Raw genomic sequence first — 12,217 nt, 5'->3', positions numbered from 1 at the left:
TAGCTCTGTCCGTCTGTATATATAGGGCTTTCCAAAGGGGATGATATGACTTCTAAGTATCCTTTCGGCCATTTTTAGTACGTCATAATCTGTAGTATTTTTTCATTATATTCAGCAATGTTTACAATTTCATCATGGAAAGATATACGCAAAAACAACGTTTACCCTCATTCAATTTTATTATCAAAATAATCATTCTCCAATTGCAATTGTTTAAAGAAAATCATGTTCAATGAGGCTCACTTTCATCTGAGTGGTGGTAAGTAAACAAATCTGTCGATTCTGGTGTAAAATTTATCCGCAAATTATTCATAAATAACCATCATATTCACCTAAATTGACAGTTTGGTGTGGTTTTTGGTCTTGTGGGATCATCGGTCCGTACTTCTTTCGAAATGAAGCTGGTGACACCATAACTGCGGTATACGAGCGATATAAATCGATGATAACCAACTTTTTATGGCCGCAATTGGCAGAAGTTGATCTTAACAACATTCAGGCGTTCCTCGAAGACGAGGCTACGTGCCACACAGCACGAGCAACAACCAAATTATTGCGAGAAAAGTTTGGAGATTCGATAATTTTAAGAAATTGTGACATTGAATGGCCTCCAAGAAGTTCTGATTCAACACCATTAGACTACTTCTTGTGGGGGTATTCGAAGTCATTGGTCTTTTAGCAATAAACCAGACTCTCTTCAAGCTGTACAAGTCAATATTGAACGTGCTATTCATGACATACGATTTTATTTAGTTGAAAAAGTATTTGAAAATTGGGTTAAACGAATTTTTTCCTGCAAAAGAAGTCGGGGAGGCTATCTGAATGATGTTATATTCGGAACTTAATTATATCGATGGAACTTCACATTAAATAAAAAACATTTCAAATTCCTTAACAATTAGTATATGTTTTTTTTATCATATCACTCTTATTGGAAAACCCTGTACACACATACGTATGCGAACTAGTTCCTCTGTTTTTGAAACATCGATCCGAAATTTCTCACTAGTTCTTTTCTTCTCGAGAAGCTGCTCCGAACGGTCGATATACCTGCCTACAAACTAATCAATCAAACTCGAATTTCTTGCATAGAAAACTTTTTTATTTGAAAGCGTATCTTTACGATGAAAATCAAAATAAAGATCTTTTGCTTTTATGCTATATTATAGCTTCGGTGCAGAAAAAGTTAACGTTTTTTCTTGTTTTAATAAAAGTTGAAGAAGTTTTTTATTTCACTACTTTTTTGGGAATTGCAGAAGCTAGATAGACTTTGCGATAGCTAGCATAACCTAGTGACATATAAGCTTTACGTTAGAATTTTAATTTTTCAATTTCTATAAAACTAAGTAATCAATAAAATTTCTCTGAAACGCCCCTTTTACTGGCGATCCTCGATTTCGTAAATTGATAACATATGTTGCTGTTCACTTCATCCTAGCTCTAAGAAAAGCGGAAATCAACCAAATTTCCAACATAATGCCAACCTTAGGTCACCGTTGGCTAGTGCTCAATACACGTAGACGCGGGGACCTACACACATTCATCAGTAACCACGCTACATATATATATATTAAATAATTTTCTCACTTATTTATATTTAATACCAATCATAGGTTCTGCATTGAAAAAGTCACAGCCCTAATAACTTTAGCTCTTTACTTTCCTCCAAATAACGGTTGGATTGCAACGAAGTCACTGTTTTCGGAGATCTACATCGATAACTTAGGTATTGTTCACCTCTAAACAGGCAAAAATCGCTGATAAATTAAAAAGTTGGATTTAAACTATTTAAACTGAATGCGATAATTAAATATTGTATTCATTATGCCAATCCTATTTTATACATTTGATTTAACGAGATCGCTTTATTTAATACCTAGAATAAATGAACCAAAAAAACAAAACAATTGCTTTTGTATACGTGAGCAATAATCAATTTCTACGTAATCTATCGTGAATGATATTTAAGTTCAGGCACTGTAAACAAGTTCCACAGTATGCGTACAAAAAATGTAATGAAAAAGGTAGTGCAGAAAATGCCGGCAGAATTTCTGACTCACTATTTGTGATTAAAAAAACGCATAGAACAAGCTTTGTACGTTTCGCCAGGGAATAACTTTTATTAAAGGCTGACTTTATCCAAAAAGAGTCTGAACTTACTAAATATACCAGAATACAAGTTATCAGACTTCATGGCGGATCCACGTTTACGACAATTGACAATCAAAACGGGAGTTGTGAAGCGATTGACAAAGGAGAAAACAGTTTGTGAAAAGGAAGTGGTTACAGAGCAGAATCGTTTGGAAAGATTCAAGAGTGAAGGTGCAGATGAGCACGTTCTAAAAAAACAAGAAGAAGTAATAGCTGAGTGTTTGATGATGCTTCCAGACACATTACGCAGGTGAGCATTACTAAACAGATGGTCTGGCTGACAACGTTTTCTTGAACAGATGTTTACTAATATTTTCAGATTAAGAAAAGAGTTAGACACACTTGAAAAATTCTTGTCAGAGGAAGAAGAACTCATAGAAACAAAAGAGTACGAAACTGCAATACAGGTTGTAAACGATGCCAAGGAAGTGCTTGCGAAAAAAGATTAACCAATTCCATATCAAAAAAATAATTTTAATTGTATAAGTGCACAAGCACAATTCATTAACTCTTAATAGAAAACACTTTTTTTTATCGCATTAAAAACTGATTCTCAAGCGGCTTGAATAATTAATAGTAATGTTTAAAACTAATGATAAAATTTTAAGTATCTCGCTTCTAAAAAACAGTATAGAAACCATACTTACAAATATCAAGGAATTAGAAAGGGTTAAATCCGACGGCAATGGAGATTGTGGAGTACATGTGAATATACTGGAGAAAAAAACAAAAGAGTTAATTCAGAAAGTGGAAACTGCGCCATTAGAACGATTAACTAAAGTGTTAAAGAAAAAAAAACTAAAACGTCAACGAAAAAAATATAAACTAAAACAAATGAAAGCTGAAGCTAGAAATAGATTTACATTCCCAGATCTGAAGTCAGAAAGAATCTCAAAGATGATACAAAGCAATGATTATCCTTCGAACCCGTCTTATGTTGAAGACATATCTTCCTTAAAAAAATATCCACATATTCGTTTACTGAAACAACATGATGCTCAACGTTTTCTCCGAACCTTTGAATTGTTAAAAATGTTACATTTTTCACGTGGACAGAACTTAGATAATACAAAAGAATTTTATGAACAACTACGTGATTTGCGAATCTCTTGGAACAAAGTATTAGAGGAAAATAAGGTAGAATGTACACAAGGACACGTAGAGGATCAATGGAATGACACAATTTTTGGGTCGGTCGAACATTCCTGCTATGACGGTGAGCAAAAAATGAGCGACTTCCTACGAATACGACGCATTTGGGATAGCTATTTGACGCGTAGTAAACATGGTTCTTCCATACCTATTGGTTGGATCCTTCCCAGTGAAAATGCCAGTTCACAATGGCAGCTATACCGAGCCATGTGACCGTTCCTAGTTCTATACCTAGTGGTTGAATTAGTGACGTTGTGTTTATGTTTTTTTTTATGAACAAACGAGTTCGAATATATTGTAACCACTTGCAAATAAAATGTTTATTTATGTAAATCACTTTTATTGGAATTCAGTTGCAACAGAGTACTTTTTTTCTTAACATTTAACGTATGAGCGAGAGCTCATGCTGGCCATTGAGTTAGAATTTATTCATATACCCAACCTTCAGCGGCTGGCTGCCATGAAACCAGCTCCTTCTCGTTGAACCAAAGAGCGATTTCCTTATTTGCAGATTCTACAGCGTCCGAGCCGTGGATAATATTACGACCAACTTGGATACAGAAATCACCACGGATGGTACCAGGCAAGGAGTCAGCTGGGTTGGTAGCACCCAACATTTGGCGACCAGTCTTCACCACATTCAAACCCTCCCAAACCATGGGAACCACTGGGCCGGAGCTCATGTAGTTGACCAAACCGGGGAAGAAGGGACGAGCAGACAAATCAGCATAGTGCTTCTCCAAAAGGTCCTTTGATGCCTGTAAATAAAAATTAAATAACATATCATAACACTGACCTTTCATATTGTTTTCATCATTTTTCTCTTTAAAATAAAAAAGTACACATGTGGCAAAATCCACTGAATATACCTAACCACACTTTTATCCCTAGGGAAAAAATTCACTGGAAAGTCCGAAATTCCAATCAACCCTAGATGCAGTAAATTTGATTAGACCATTTTCACTGACCTATGTACTCACCCATGTGAATTTCATGGCCACCAATTTGAAGCCCTTCTGCTCAAAGCGCTCGATGATCTTGCCGACGAGTCCACGTTGGACTCCATCGGGTTTCACCATGATGAAAGTGCGCTCCTTATTTGCTGCCATTGCGTACGAGAACAAAGAGAAGAATGCCAAAATCGTACCAATCATGACAGCTTTTTTACCTAGCAAATTGATTTGCGAAAACGACCGGTTGAAAGAGCGGGAAGACAAATTTTCGTGTTGTTGCGCAGAAGGCATATTGGAAATTCGACAAATAAAAGCCGGTGTTAACCAGTGTTGCAACGCATTTGACTTTCCATTCGATTAAAAAAGGGAGTACAATAAATTCAATTACAAAAATTCGTAGTATAAAATTTAATACAAAAATTAAACAAATTTTAATTATTTACGAAAAAAAGTATTATTGGAAAAACTAGATTATTATTATTTTCCATGATTTATGTAAAATTCTGCTAGCTTTAGCTTTGGAGAGGAAATTGTCGTTAGATGAAAGTTCTACTTTGCATATTCTATTATTACCAAAAAGATTTTTTTAAATGTTTGTAATAAAATAAATCACAGCATTTTTAATGTCATTAGGCAATAAAAAATAATAATGATGGCATAATAATGAAATAATCATCTCGCCTATTATTTTTGCAGTTCTTTAGTTTTCTTGTAAGTATATACAAAATATTATTATTATTACTATTTTAAAAATATAAAATAAAATTACAAGGAATATATATTTATTCATTATCGCGGACCTATATATAACTTATGTGCTTAATTTACCCAAACTATCGGCATATTGAAATTCAGGGCTATTTTCGTACTCGCACATATCCAAAGCTATTTCACAGCTCTCCTTTACAACTCTTTTTTCATCCAGCGCATAACGGCTTAATATGTTGACACATTCCTCCGTAGCGATCGCTCCAAGTGCCTCTGCGCATTCATGGCGCACCATTTCATTTTCATTTTGATCTTCCAAGTTGTCTTTCAAATAAGAAATACTGCATGGTTCTTGTATTTGGCCCAATACAAAAGCTACCTCATGACGAAATAGTGCTGAGCTATCCTTTAAACCTTCTGCGATAGCCAGAACACTTTCCGTGGCACCCAAATTTCGTAAACTGAACATAGCACGGTATCGGTCAAATAAGCTTTGATTTGGATCTAAGTAGATAGATTTTAAATCTTCAATGTTTTTATTTCCGCTAATTGGAGGCGATGGATCTACTGATGCGTAGGGATTGTTGTCATCTACTGTTTGACCACTCTGTAGCCAACGGACACGATCTAATGCAATGGAACATGTCTCCGCCACTTCCACTACTGGGTCTTCTTTGTATTGCTCTAAAATTGGGATGACCTCTGGGGCGCCAATAGCGCCAAGCGCTTCACCGGCTTCATGCCTAACCATAGGTTCCTGCGTCGTATCGGCGAGAACTTTTGTTAGTATGTCTATGGCTTTTTTATCCTGCATCTGTCCCAGACAATAGGCTAATTCATGTTTTAACAAAGCTGAGTCATCAGAAAACCCACGACTAATTTCTTCAATCGCTTTAGCTCCTCCAAGATTTTTCAGAGTAAATAAAGCTCGAAAACGTTCCTTTAAAGGGCGTTCCTTATTATTTAAGACAGCACCAATGGCTTTAAGCTGCTCCTGGGTAACCATGCTTGTAGTAGGTTTTTATTAAAAAATAAGTTTCAAATTATACGATGAAGGAAATAAACGTGCTCAAGTATTTACAATTCCAACTCGGAATGACTTTTATTACAGATGTGATATAGGGTTGCTGCAATTTATTAATATATTTTTTAATAACACATTTATTCCATATGAACTGATATGGTTTTGCAAGATAAATTCAATTTTCAAAACATTAACATACATCAGTTTACCGTACATAAAAAAATTAACTTAAATTAAAATTCTTAATTCGAAAATAATTAAAGCAAAAAGTCAATTCAAATGCGATTGAAATATCAAGAGCAACTCTGCTATTATTTTGCAAAAATACCAACGTCTGACTCGTTTGTTAATGACAACTATTCAAAATTTTCACGAGTGCATTTCAAAAGCACGTGCCTTCACAGATAAAAGTGATATTTACAATTTTTATCTATACTTACAAATAATGCACATTTAAAAACGTTTAAATTATCTATAAATGTTTAAATGTGATAAGGAATTTTATTATAGTTACATTTAACGAGAACGATTTTACACGATGGCACTACTTAATTTACGCTCAAGAAAATGCAACACTGAGGATTAGAGTTATTCGCTGAAAAGAAACGAATAAATAAGTTAAACGGATGCGCGGCGTTACGTTGTGAAGTGGAAAATTTATTTCAAGAAATTTACATGTTTTCGTGTGCAACAAATTTACAAATTACCGGAATAAGTGAATTTGATAAGTTTTAATCGTGAAAACAATAAAATTATATGAATATTTGTAACCCTTTCTCGCAAAAATATAATAAAAAGGTGCAGGGAAAAATTTTTCGTTGTGCGCGTTGTTGTGAATCACGTATATAGAATAACATTGAAAGCGCAAATAAATTTGACGTACTAGTACAAAATATTATAATTGCGGAATTGAACTATTTTTTAAACAAAAAAAAAAAACAATAATGTCTGAAGTTGCGAATAAGAGTGAAATTCAGCAGAACACTGTACCAGTTGAACAGACGATTGTTGAAAAGGGGGAAACGGTGTCTGCGAACGCGCCCACGTTGACTGAGGCAGAGATAGCAACTGCGACTGAAAAGCAAGTGGTCAACAACAGCATTGAAGCTGAATGTGCGTCAGGCGATGCGGGCACTAGCGCTGTGGAGGCGACCAAACCAAGGGAATCTTCACCAAAAGTGGAAAGCAAGAAGACACCCGTAAGTATAATTCAATTGGTATATTAACGCTATATGTATGTACATAAATTCTGTTAATGCATTTTGTATGCGGGGGGTTGCGGTAATTAGCGATGCGATGCGATAAAATCAAATATAAGTATTGTGCAAACAAAGTTCTATAAATCTCCACCGAACTCTCTGGAAAGTATCCAGAAATAGCTCCAATTGTTGTACAATGTAGATCCAATTAGTTTCACAATAATGAGGTTTATTGCAATAATCAAATACATATCTGAAAAGATATAGTGTACGTTTTTTTTTTTTATTTTATTAAAAATGTGTAGATGATACACACAGATAACCGCAACATATTACAAATTTGTACTAAAACAAAAATAAATTTATTGCTCGTGGCATAAAAAGCGCGCGTTTTCCCCCTCTATCTGCTTTAATATTTGTGATCAAGTTGTTACCTCATTTTATGTTACTACAGCGCCCCCTCTGTTGATACATCGTTTGTGACGTAGAAACGCATTAATGTCGCAGCTACTTCGCTGCCTTACGTTGTCATAAGTTTTTTTTTTATTTTAACTATAACGTTCTTTTTTTATTATTCCACCTATAACTCGGCTCTTAACATTAAGTTTCGTGTAGTTTAGTTTTCGTTACTTTGCATTGTGTTTTTTTTAGTTTTCCCTCTTTTTCTGTTTATACTCGTTGCTTGTTCCTCAATGCAACGAACGAGCTGAATTATGCGCTTCAAAGCGTGTTTGTTGTGTACATGGATTGTGTTTTCTGAGGTTTGCTGTACTTCATACCAATTCTTGTGATTCGTTTGGATTTTGCGCGCGTTTAAATTTACGTACGGTCGGTTGACATCAGTTTTGCTGGTTCCTTATATTTTCCTGTGTTTGTTTTGTTACAGATTTTCTTTTCTTTTATGAAGGACTCTCATTATTGTTTACCGATTTAGTAAAACATGTTGATATGCTATACTAAAAAAAAGTGATTTCACTTGACAAAATATTTTTTTTTTATATCTGGATATTTGTTTTTAATTTTCTTTTGTAATACAAGTTAGATAATCATAAGTCGAACTAATGGCAAGAAATACTCCATATATTAAATAATATGAATTTGGTGATAAGATTAACCAATATTGTTGTTTTTACTGTTTTGTTTTCTTTCATATATACGACTTGCATACAAATATTTTAAATGGTAAATTTTTTTAGGTGAAACGGACACCTTCGAAGCGGATGTCTTTCATAGAACGGGCGCAAAAGGAAAGTGAAGAGCTCGTTAAAAATATGGGCGGTAGTTTGGAGTTAGATGGTGGTCGGCGCACACGGTCAAGCACACGTGGTACACCAACCCGTGCGTCAGCAGCGTCCACTCCGCCTCCTGCGAAAAAGGCGCGTACGTCTCCGGCAAATGCTAGCGGCACTCCGTCACGTGGTCGAGGACGTGGGAGAAAAATTGAAATATCCGAAGAATCGGAAGAAGCCCAAGAGGTAGCGGAGCCGAAAGCGACTAAAACAGCAGAAAAATCGAAATCCCCAAAAAAGAAACAAGTTAGTGGTTAAACATAATCTCAATTGATTTGATTATAAATATTTTACTTTTCAACTCTAGGCTTCTTCAGACAAAGTCAACAACACATCGACAGATTCGTCTGAGCTTGTTACTGAATTATCTGTTCCAGAAGAGGTTGCTGAAAAGGCTAAAGAAAACAAAGAAGATGATGCGGTAGAGTCCTTATCAGATGTGGAGCAATCTGAGGAACAAACAGATGCTAAAATCGAATCGGAAACTATTGCAGAAGATGAACAAAATAAAGACCAAAACGTTATTTCTACAGAAGCGAAACAAGATATATCAGATATACCTGAAGATAGTGAAACAGCAATGGACACAAGTGAGCCTGTAGCGGCAGTAGACCCAATAGATGCAACCGCTGATTCGGAGCCAGTTAAACCAGAAGAAACAACAGATGTTGAAATTGTTTCTGTAGAAACCACAGAATCAACCACCGAAGAATTAGCAACAACCACGGTGACAAAAGATGCACCCTCTGAAGCAATGGAAGTCGATTCGAACTCAAAAAGCAGTGATGTCGAGCTAATTGAATCTACACCTGCTCCAATCGAACCAACCTCAAATACGGAGGAAAGCTCTGCGCCGCTAGATAAAGCCCAAATAAGTCAGGAAACCGTAACTGTAGAAAAAAAAACAACAGTCCAAGAACTTGCAGTTAAGTCTAATGACGTTGAAGACGCGCTAATCGTTAATGCAGAAGTGACTCCACAAGCGCCGGTTGTTTGTGAAGTGGGGAGCTTAGAGCCGAATGTTAACGCGTTAACTGCAAACAGTGAAACTTGTGCCAATAACGTAAAAGAAGATCTGGCTATCGAAAAAGCCGCTACTGTTGAAGTTGAAAATTCAGCAATAGAAGTAAACGCCAACAATGATAATGATATAAAGCCAGAAAATGAGTTGTGTAAGTTAAAATTGATAAACAAATATTATTAGTTTATTAAATAATGTTTTTTGTTTCTGTTGTTTTTTTATTTTTTAATTGGCTGAATGCAGGTGTACCAAAAGTCGTGTCGCCATCAATAACTAATGCAAATACGGATGGTACCGTGGCAACGATTTTGTAAACGTGAAATACATACATCGACTTCAACATTTATTACAATAGTTAACCGTTATAATGCTACAAAAGGCAGAAACCGTTAAAACCACCACATATGGACGCAACATTAATATACTTGCAATTGTGGAGTGGAGAAGTATACAAAAAGATGAGGAGTACTAGTTGCCGAGTTGACAAGCCATTTAGTTATGCACGAATGTCTACCACACAACCCGCCTGAAATATATTTATGGACGTTTAGTTTTATATATGTTTTCATACTTTATTCTTAGATTTACTTCTCTATTTTCACCGCAGAAATTTTAATTTACAAATTTTATGCATCAACAGATAAAAGTTAATATGTCGAGCTGCATATTTTTTTTTTAATTGGACTACATAAACACAATGTATAATAATATATTATATATATAATTATATGCAAAAAAAATATAAATCTACAACTAATTTAGATTATAAAAACAATTCAAAACAATAAAAAACATAAACAATCATTTATTGTTTTTATTGCAAAATATACAAAATGCAGTACATTTTATAAAATTGATAAAAATCCAAAAAAACAATAAAAAAAATTATATATATATGTATATGTGAAAATTTTTAATTATAACACAAATTTTTTTGCAAAGAAAATGAATTTCTATATAAATAAGATGTAAGGTAATGCTGTATAGTAAAAAGGTGAATATCAAGAGCAATAATATAGTAACATTAGACTAAATATATGCATGTGTAAGAAGTTTCGGGAAACTTATTAATTTCAACAAAAGTTTCTACCTTCAAAGAATTGTAATGTTTTTGTTTGGAGCTGCTAAAGGGTGGTAGTTTTAGGTTAATAGTGCTTTTGAAATTTTATTCCTGAAACTTTTGCAAACAATATACATGTTTACTTTATTTCAGTATACATATATATCTATAAAGTGTACATTTTCGCAGAATGAAGAAATGTACACCGAAATAATTTAAAAGTTTTATTTATTTTTTTCTTTCAGGGAAAGTTAAAATGGTATTTCCAATTAAAAAGCATTCTACACATTCTTAAACTTTTTGCATGGCAAAATTATTCTTTATATTTTCAAAAAGGCGCAAATGTTAGTAGTGCTACTAAAGTGTAAATGAAGATAAAATACAATAGAAAAAAAAACCACCAGAAACTTAATTCTTGTAAGGGATTTGGCATAAGCTATTTTTTCCTAAAACAAATGTTTAAGCGAGGTGAGAAAACCAATTTCGTCAAACTACTAAGCCGTAACAACTACAAAAACAACTAAATTTAACTTAGCTGTAAACAAACGTATCACATAAGATATCTGTAAATTTAATTATACATATACACAATATACACATTTCTTTCTTTTGTAAATAAAGAGTTTAAATATACAAAAGAGAAAAAAACAAAAGAATTTTATTTAAATTTTGTATTTTTTATTGAGGCAATTTTCTAATTAGACATTACTACATTACAAAAAAAAATAGTTGAAAAGCAAAGTACTTATCTTTGTATATGAATCACAGCAAAGAAGCGGGGTTATGTAGCTAATATTGCCATTGAGCAGTTATAATCCGCATTATGAGCAACATGGGAGTTTTTGGTTCTCTAACCTTGTCTGGAGCAGAGAGTACAATTAGATTAAATTGATAGTCACCGAAGTCAAAACTGAACTACTTTGGTATATTCGAATTCAATCGTTGTTAAGTGTAACTTTTGATGAATTACACTAGCATGTATTCGACATACGTGTGAGCCAAGACGTATTGCGATCAATCAAGCTAAACGTCCGCTGAAATACACCAAACTGTTTTAGTTTCAAGGTTATAATTACATAAGGACTGCTAATGAGAAAATAGTAAAATTTTAGCTTTTATTGCATAATACATTGCAGTTTCACACGATCGCTAAGAACGACGAGCATTCGAGCCGTTCTCTCGACAGTCGGGTCTAAGTAATCGGAACGGAACCGGATGTTTATCTGGCCAAGGACTGTCAACTCGGCACCATACCTCGAAATTACTACAGGAATATTTTCTGCTGATACTACAACAACACGATCATTCAAGCGACAGACGATTTTTCTCGAGCAAAACATTCTGGTCAATGAAGCTAAGCTGACTGAAAAGCTGAAAGTTAGCGCTATCCTAATACGTGGCTATCCTAATAACTCGGCTACATTCTCGCATCGTCCAATCTACCCTTAATTTTCTAGGTCTCATATCGTTCTAATTGTAAACAAAGTTATGTGCGTCCACTTGGGGAATTTACTGTTAACAGTTAACTTTTCTGCCCCCTGACCGGCCTTCTGGTCCCTAAGTCTTATTATGATATCCAAATAGAAGAGTTAGAAATATGGATTCACAGAGCGTATATGTGGCATTATCTTAACTACTGACTATAAAACTAGACTGGTAA

The 12,217-nt window shown here is 34.4% G+C and overlaps 5 protein-coding genes across 5 annotated transcripts; 3 read left to right on the top strand and 2 right to left on the bottom strand.

The window, feature by feature from the left end:
• The first annotated feature begins 2,000 nt into the window (after positions 1-2,000).
• Tbca (Tubulin binding cofactor A) lies at positions 2,001-2,725 on the top strand. Its single transcript, XM_014237096.3, has 2 exons — positions 2,001-2,401; positions 2,471-2,725. Exons 1-2 carry the CDS (start codon positions 2,193-2,195, stop codon positions 2,598-2,600), a joined length of 339 nt encoding a protein of 112 aa, XP_014092571.2. The 5' UTR covers positions 2,001-2,192; the 3' UTR covers positions 2,601-2,725.
• Positions 2,726-2,730: 5 nt separating this feature from the next.
• On the top strand, positions 2,731-3,651 carry LOC118679679 (uncharacterized). The gene has a single exon (XM_036377995.2). The coding sequence runs from the start codon at positions 2,731-2,733 to the stop codon at positions 3,514-3,516; it is 786 nt and encodes a 261-aa protein (XP_036233888.1). The 3' UTR covers positions 3,517-3,651.
• On the bottom strand, positions 3,616-4,505 carry awd (nucleoside diphosphate kinase). Its single transcript, XM_014237099.3, has 2 exons — positions 4,284-4,505; positions 3,616-4,061 (listed from the first exon to the last, which is right to left on the bottom strand). Exons 1-2 carry the CDS (start codon positions 4,455-4,457, stop codon positions 3,729-3,731), a joined length of 507 nt encoding a protein of 168 aa, XP_014092574.3. The 5' UTR covers positions 4,458-4,505; the 3' UTR covers positions 3,616-3,728.
• A 516-nt stretch (positions 4,506-5,021) lies between these two features.
• nero (deoxyhypusine hydroxylase nero) lies at positions 5,022-6,152 on the bottom strand. The gene has a single exon (XM_070110197.1). It carries the CDS (start codon positions 5,968-5,970, stop codon positions 5,068-5,070), a length of 903 nt encoding a protein of 300 aa, XP_069966298.1. The 5' UTR covers positions 5,971-6,152; the 3' UTR covers positions 5,022-5,067.
• A 431-nt stretch (positions 6,153-6,583) lies between these two features.
• Positions 6,584-10,301, top strand: LOC106619105 (enolase-phosphatase E1). The gene is made up of 4 exons (XM_014237092.3): positions 6,584-7,187; positions 8,384-8,722; positions 8,784-9,648; positions 9,741-10,301. Exons 1-4 carry the CDS (start codon positions 6,933-6,935, stop codon positions 9,809-9,811), a joined length of 1,530 nt encoding a protein of 509 aa, XP_014092567.2. The 5' UTR covers positions 6,584-6,932; the 3' UTR covers positions 9,812-10,301.
• Positions 10,302-12,217: the final 1,916 nt, after the last annotated feature.

The sequence above is a fragment of the Bactrocera oleae genome, chromosome 2 (assembly GCF_042242935.1).
Source record: "Bactrocera oleae isolate idBacOlea1 chromosome 2, idBacOlea1, whole genome shotgun sequence".
Lineage (NCBI taxonomy): Eukaryota > Metazoa > Arthropoda > Insecta > Diptera > Tephritidae > Bactrocera > Bactrocera oleae.
The sequence above is the reverse complement of the archived record's forward strand: the minus strand, read 5'-3'. Positions and strand labels throughout refer to the sequence as shown.

Excerpts from the sequence above, each read along its gene's own strand:
- Tbca (XM_014237096.3), top strand. The coding sequence starts at position 2,193 with ATGGCGGATCCACGTTTACGACAATTGACAATCAAAACGGGAGTTGTG. Across the intron at positions 2,402-2,470 it reads CTTCCAGACACATTACGCAG|ATTAAGAAAAGAGTTAGACA; the intron begins GTGAGCATTACT and ends TAATATTTTCAG.
- LOC118679679 (XM_036377995.2), top strand. The coding sequence starts at position 2,731 with ATGTTTAAAACTAATGATAAAATTTTAAGTATCTCGCTTCTAAAAAAC.
- awd (XM_014237099.3), bottom strand. The coding sequence starts at position 4,457 with ATGATTGGTACGATTTTGGCATTCTTCTCTTTGTTCTCGTACGCAATG. Across the intron at positions 4,062-4,283 it reads TGGCCATGAAATTCACATGG|GCATCAAAGGACCTTTTGGA; the intron begins GTGAGTACATAG and ends TTTTATTTACAG.
- nero (XM_070110197.1), bottom strand. The coding sequence starts at position 5,970 with ATGGTTACCCAGGAGCAGCTTAAAGCCATTGGTGCTGTCTTAAATAAT.
- LOC106619105 (XM_014237092.3), top strand. The coding sequence starts at position 6,933 with ATGTCTGAAGTTGCGAATAAGAGTGAAATTCAGCAGAACACTGTACCA. Across the intron at positions 8,723-8,783 it reads AATCCCCAAAAAAGAAACAA|GCTTCTTCAGACAAAGTCAA; the intron begins GTTAGTGGTTAA and ends TTTCAACTCTAG. Across the intron at positions 9,649-9,740 it reads AAAGCCAGAAAATGAGTTGT|GTGTACCAAAAGTCGTGTCG; the intron begins GTAAGTTAAAAT and ends GGCTGAATGCAG.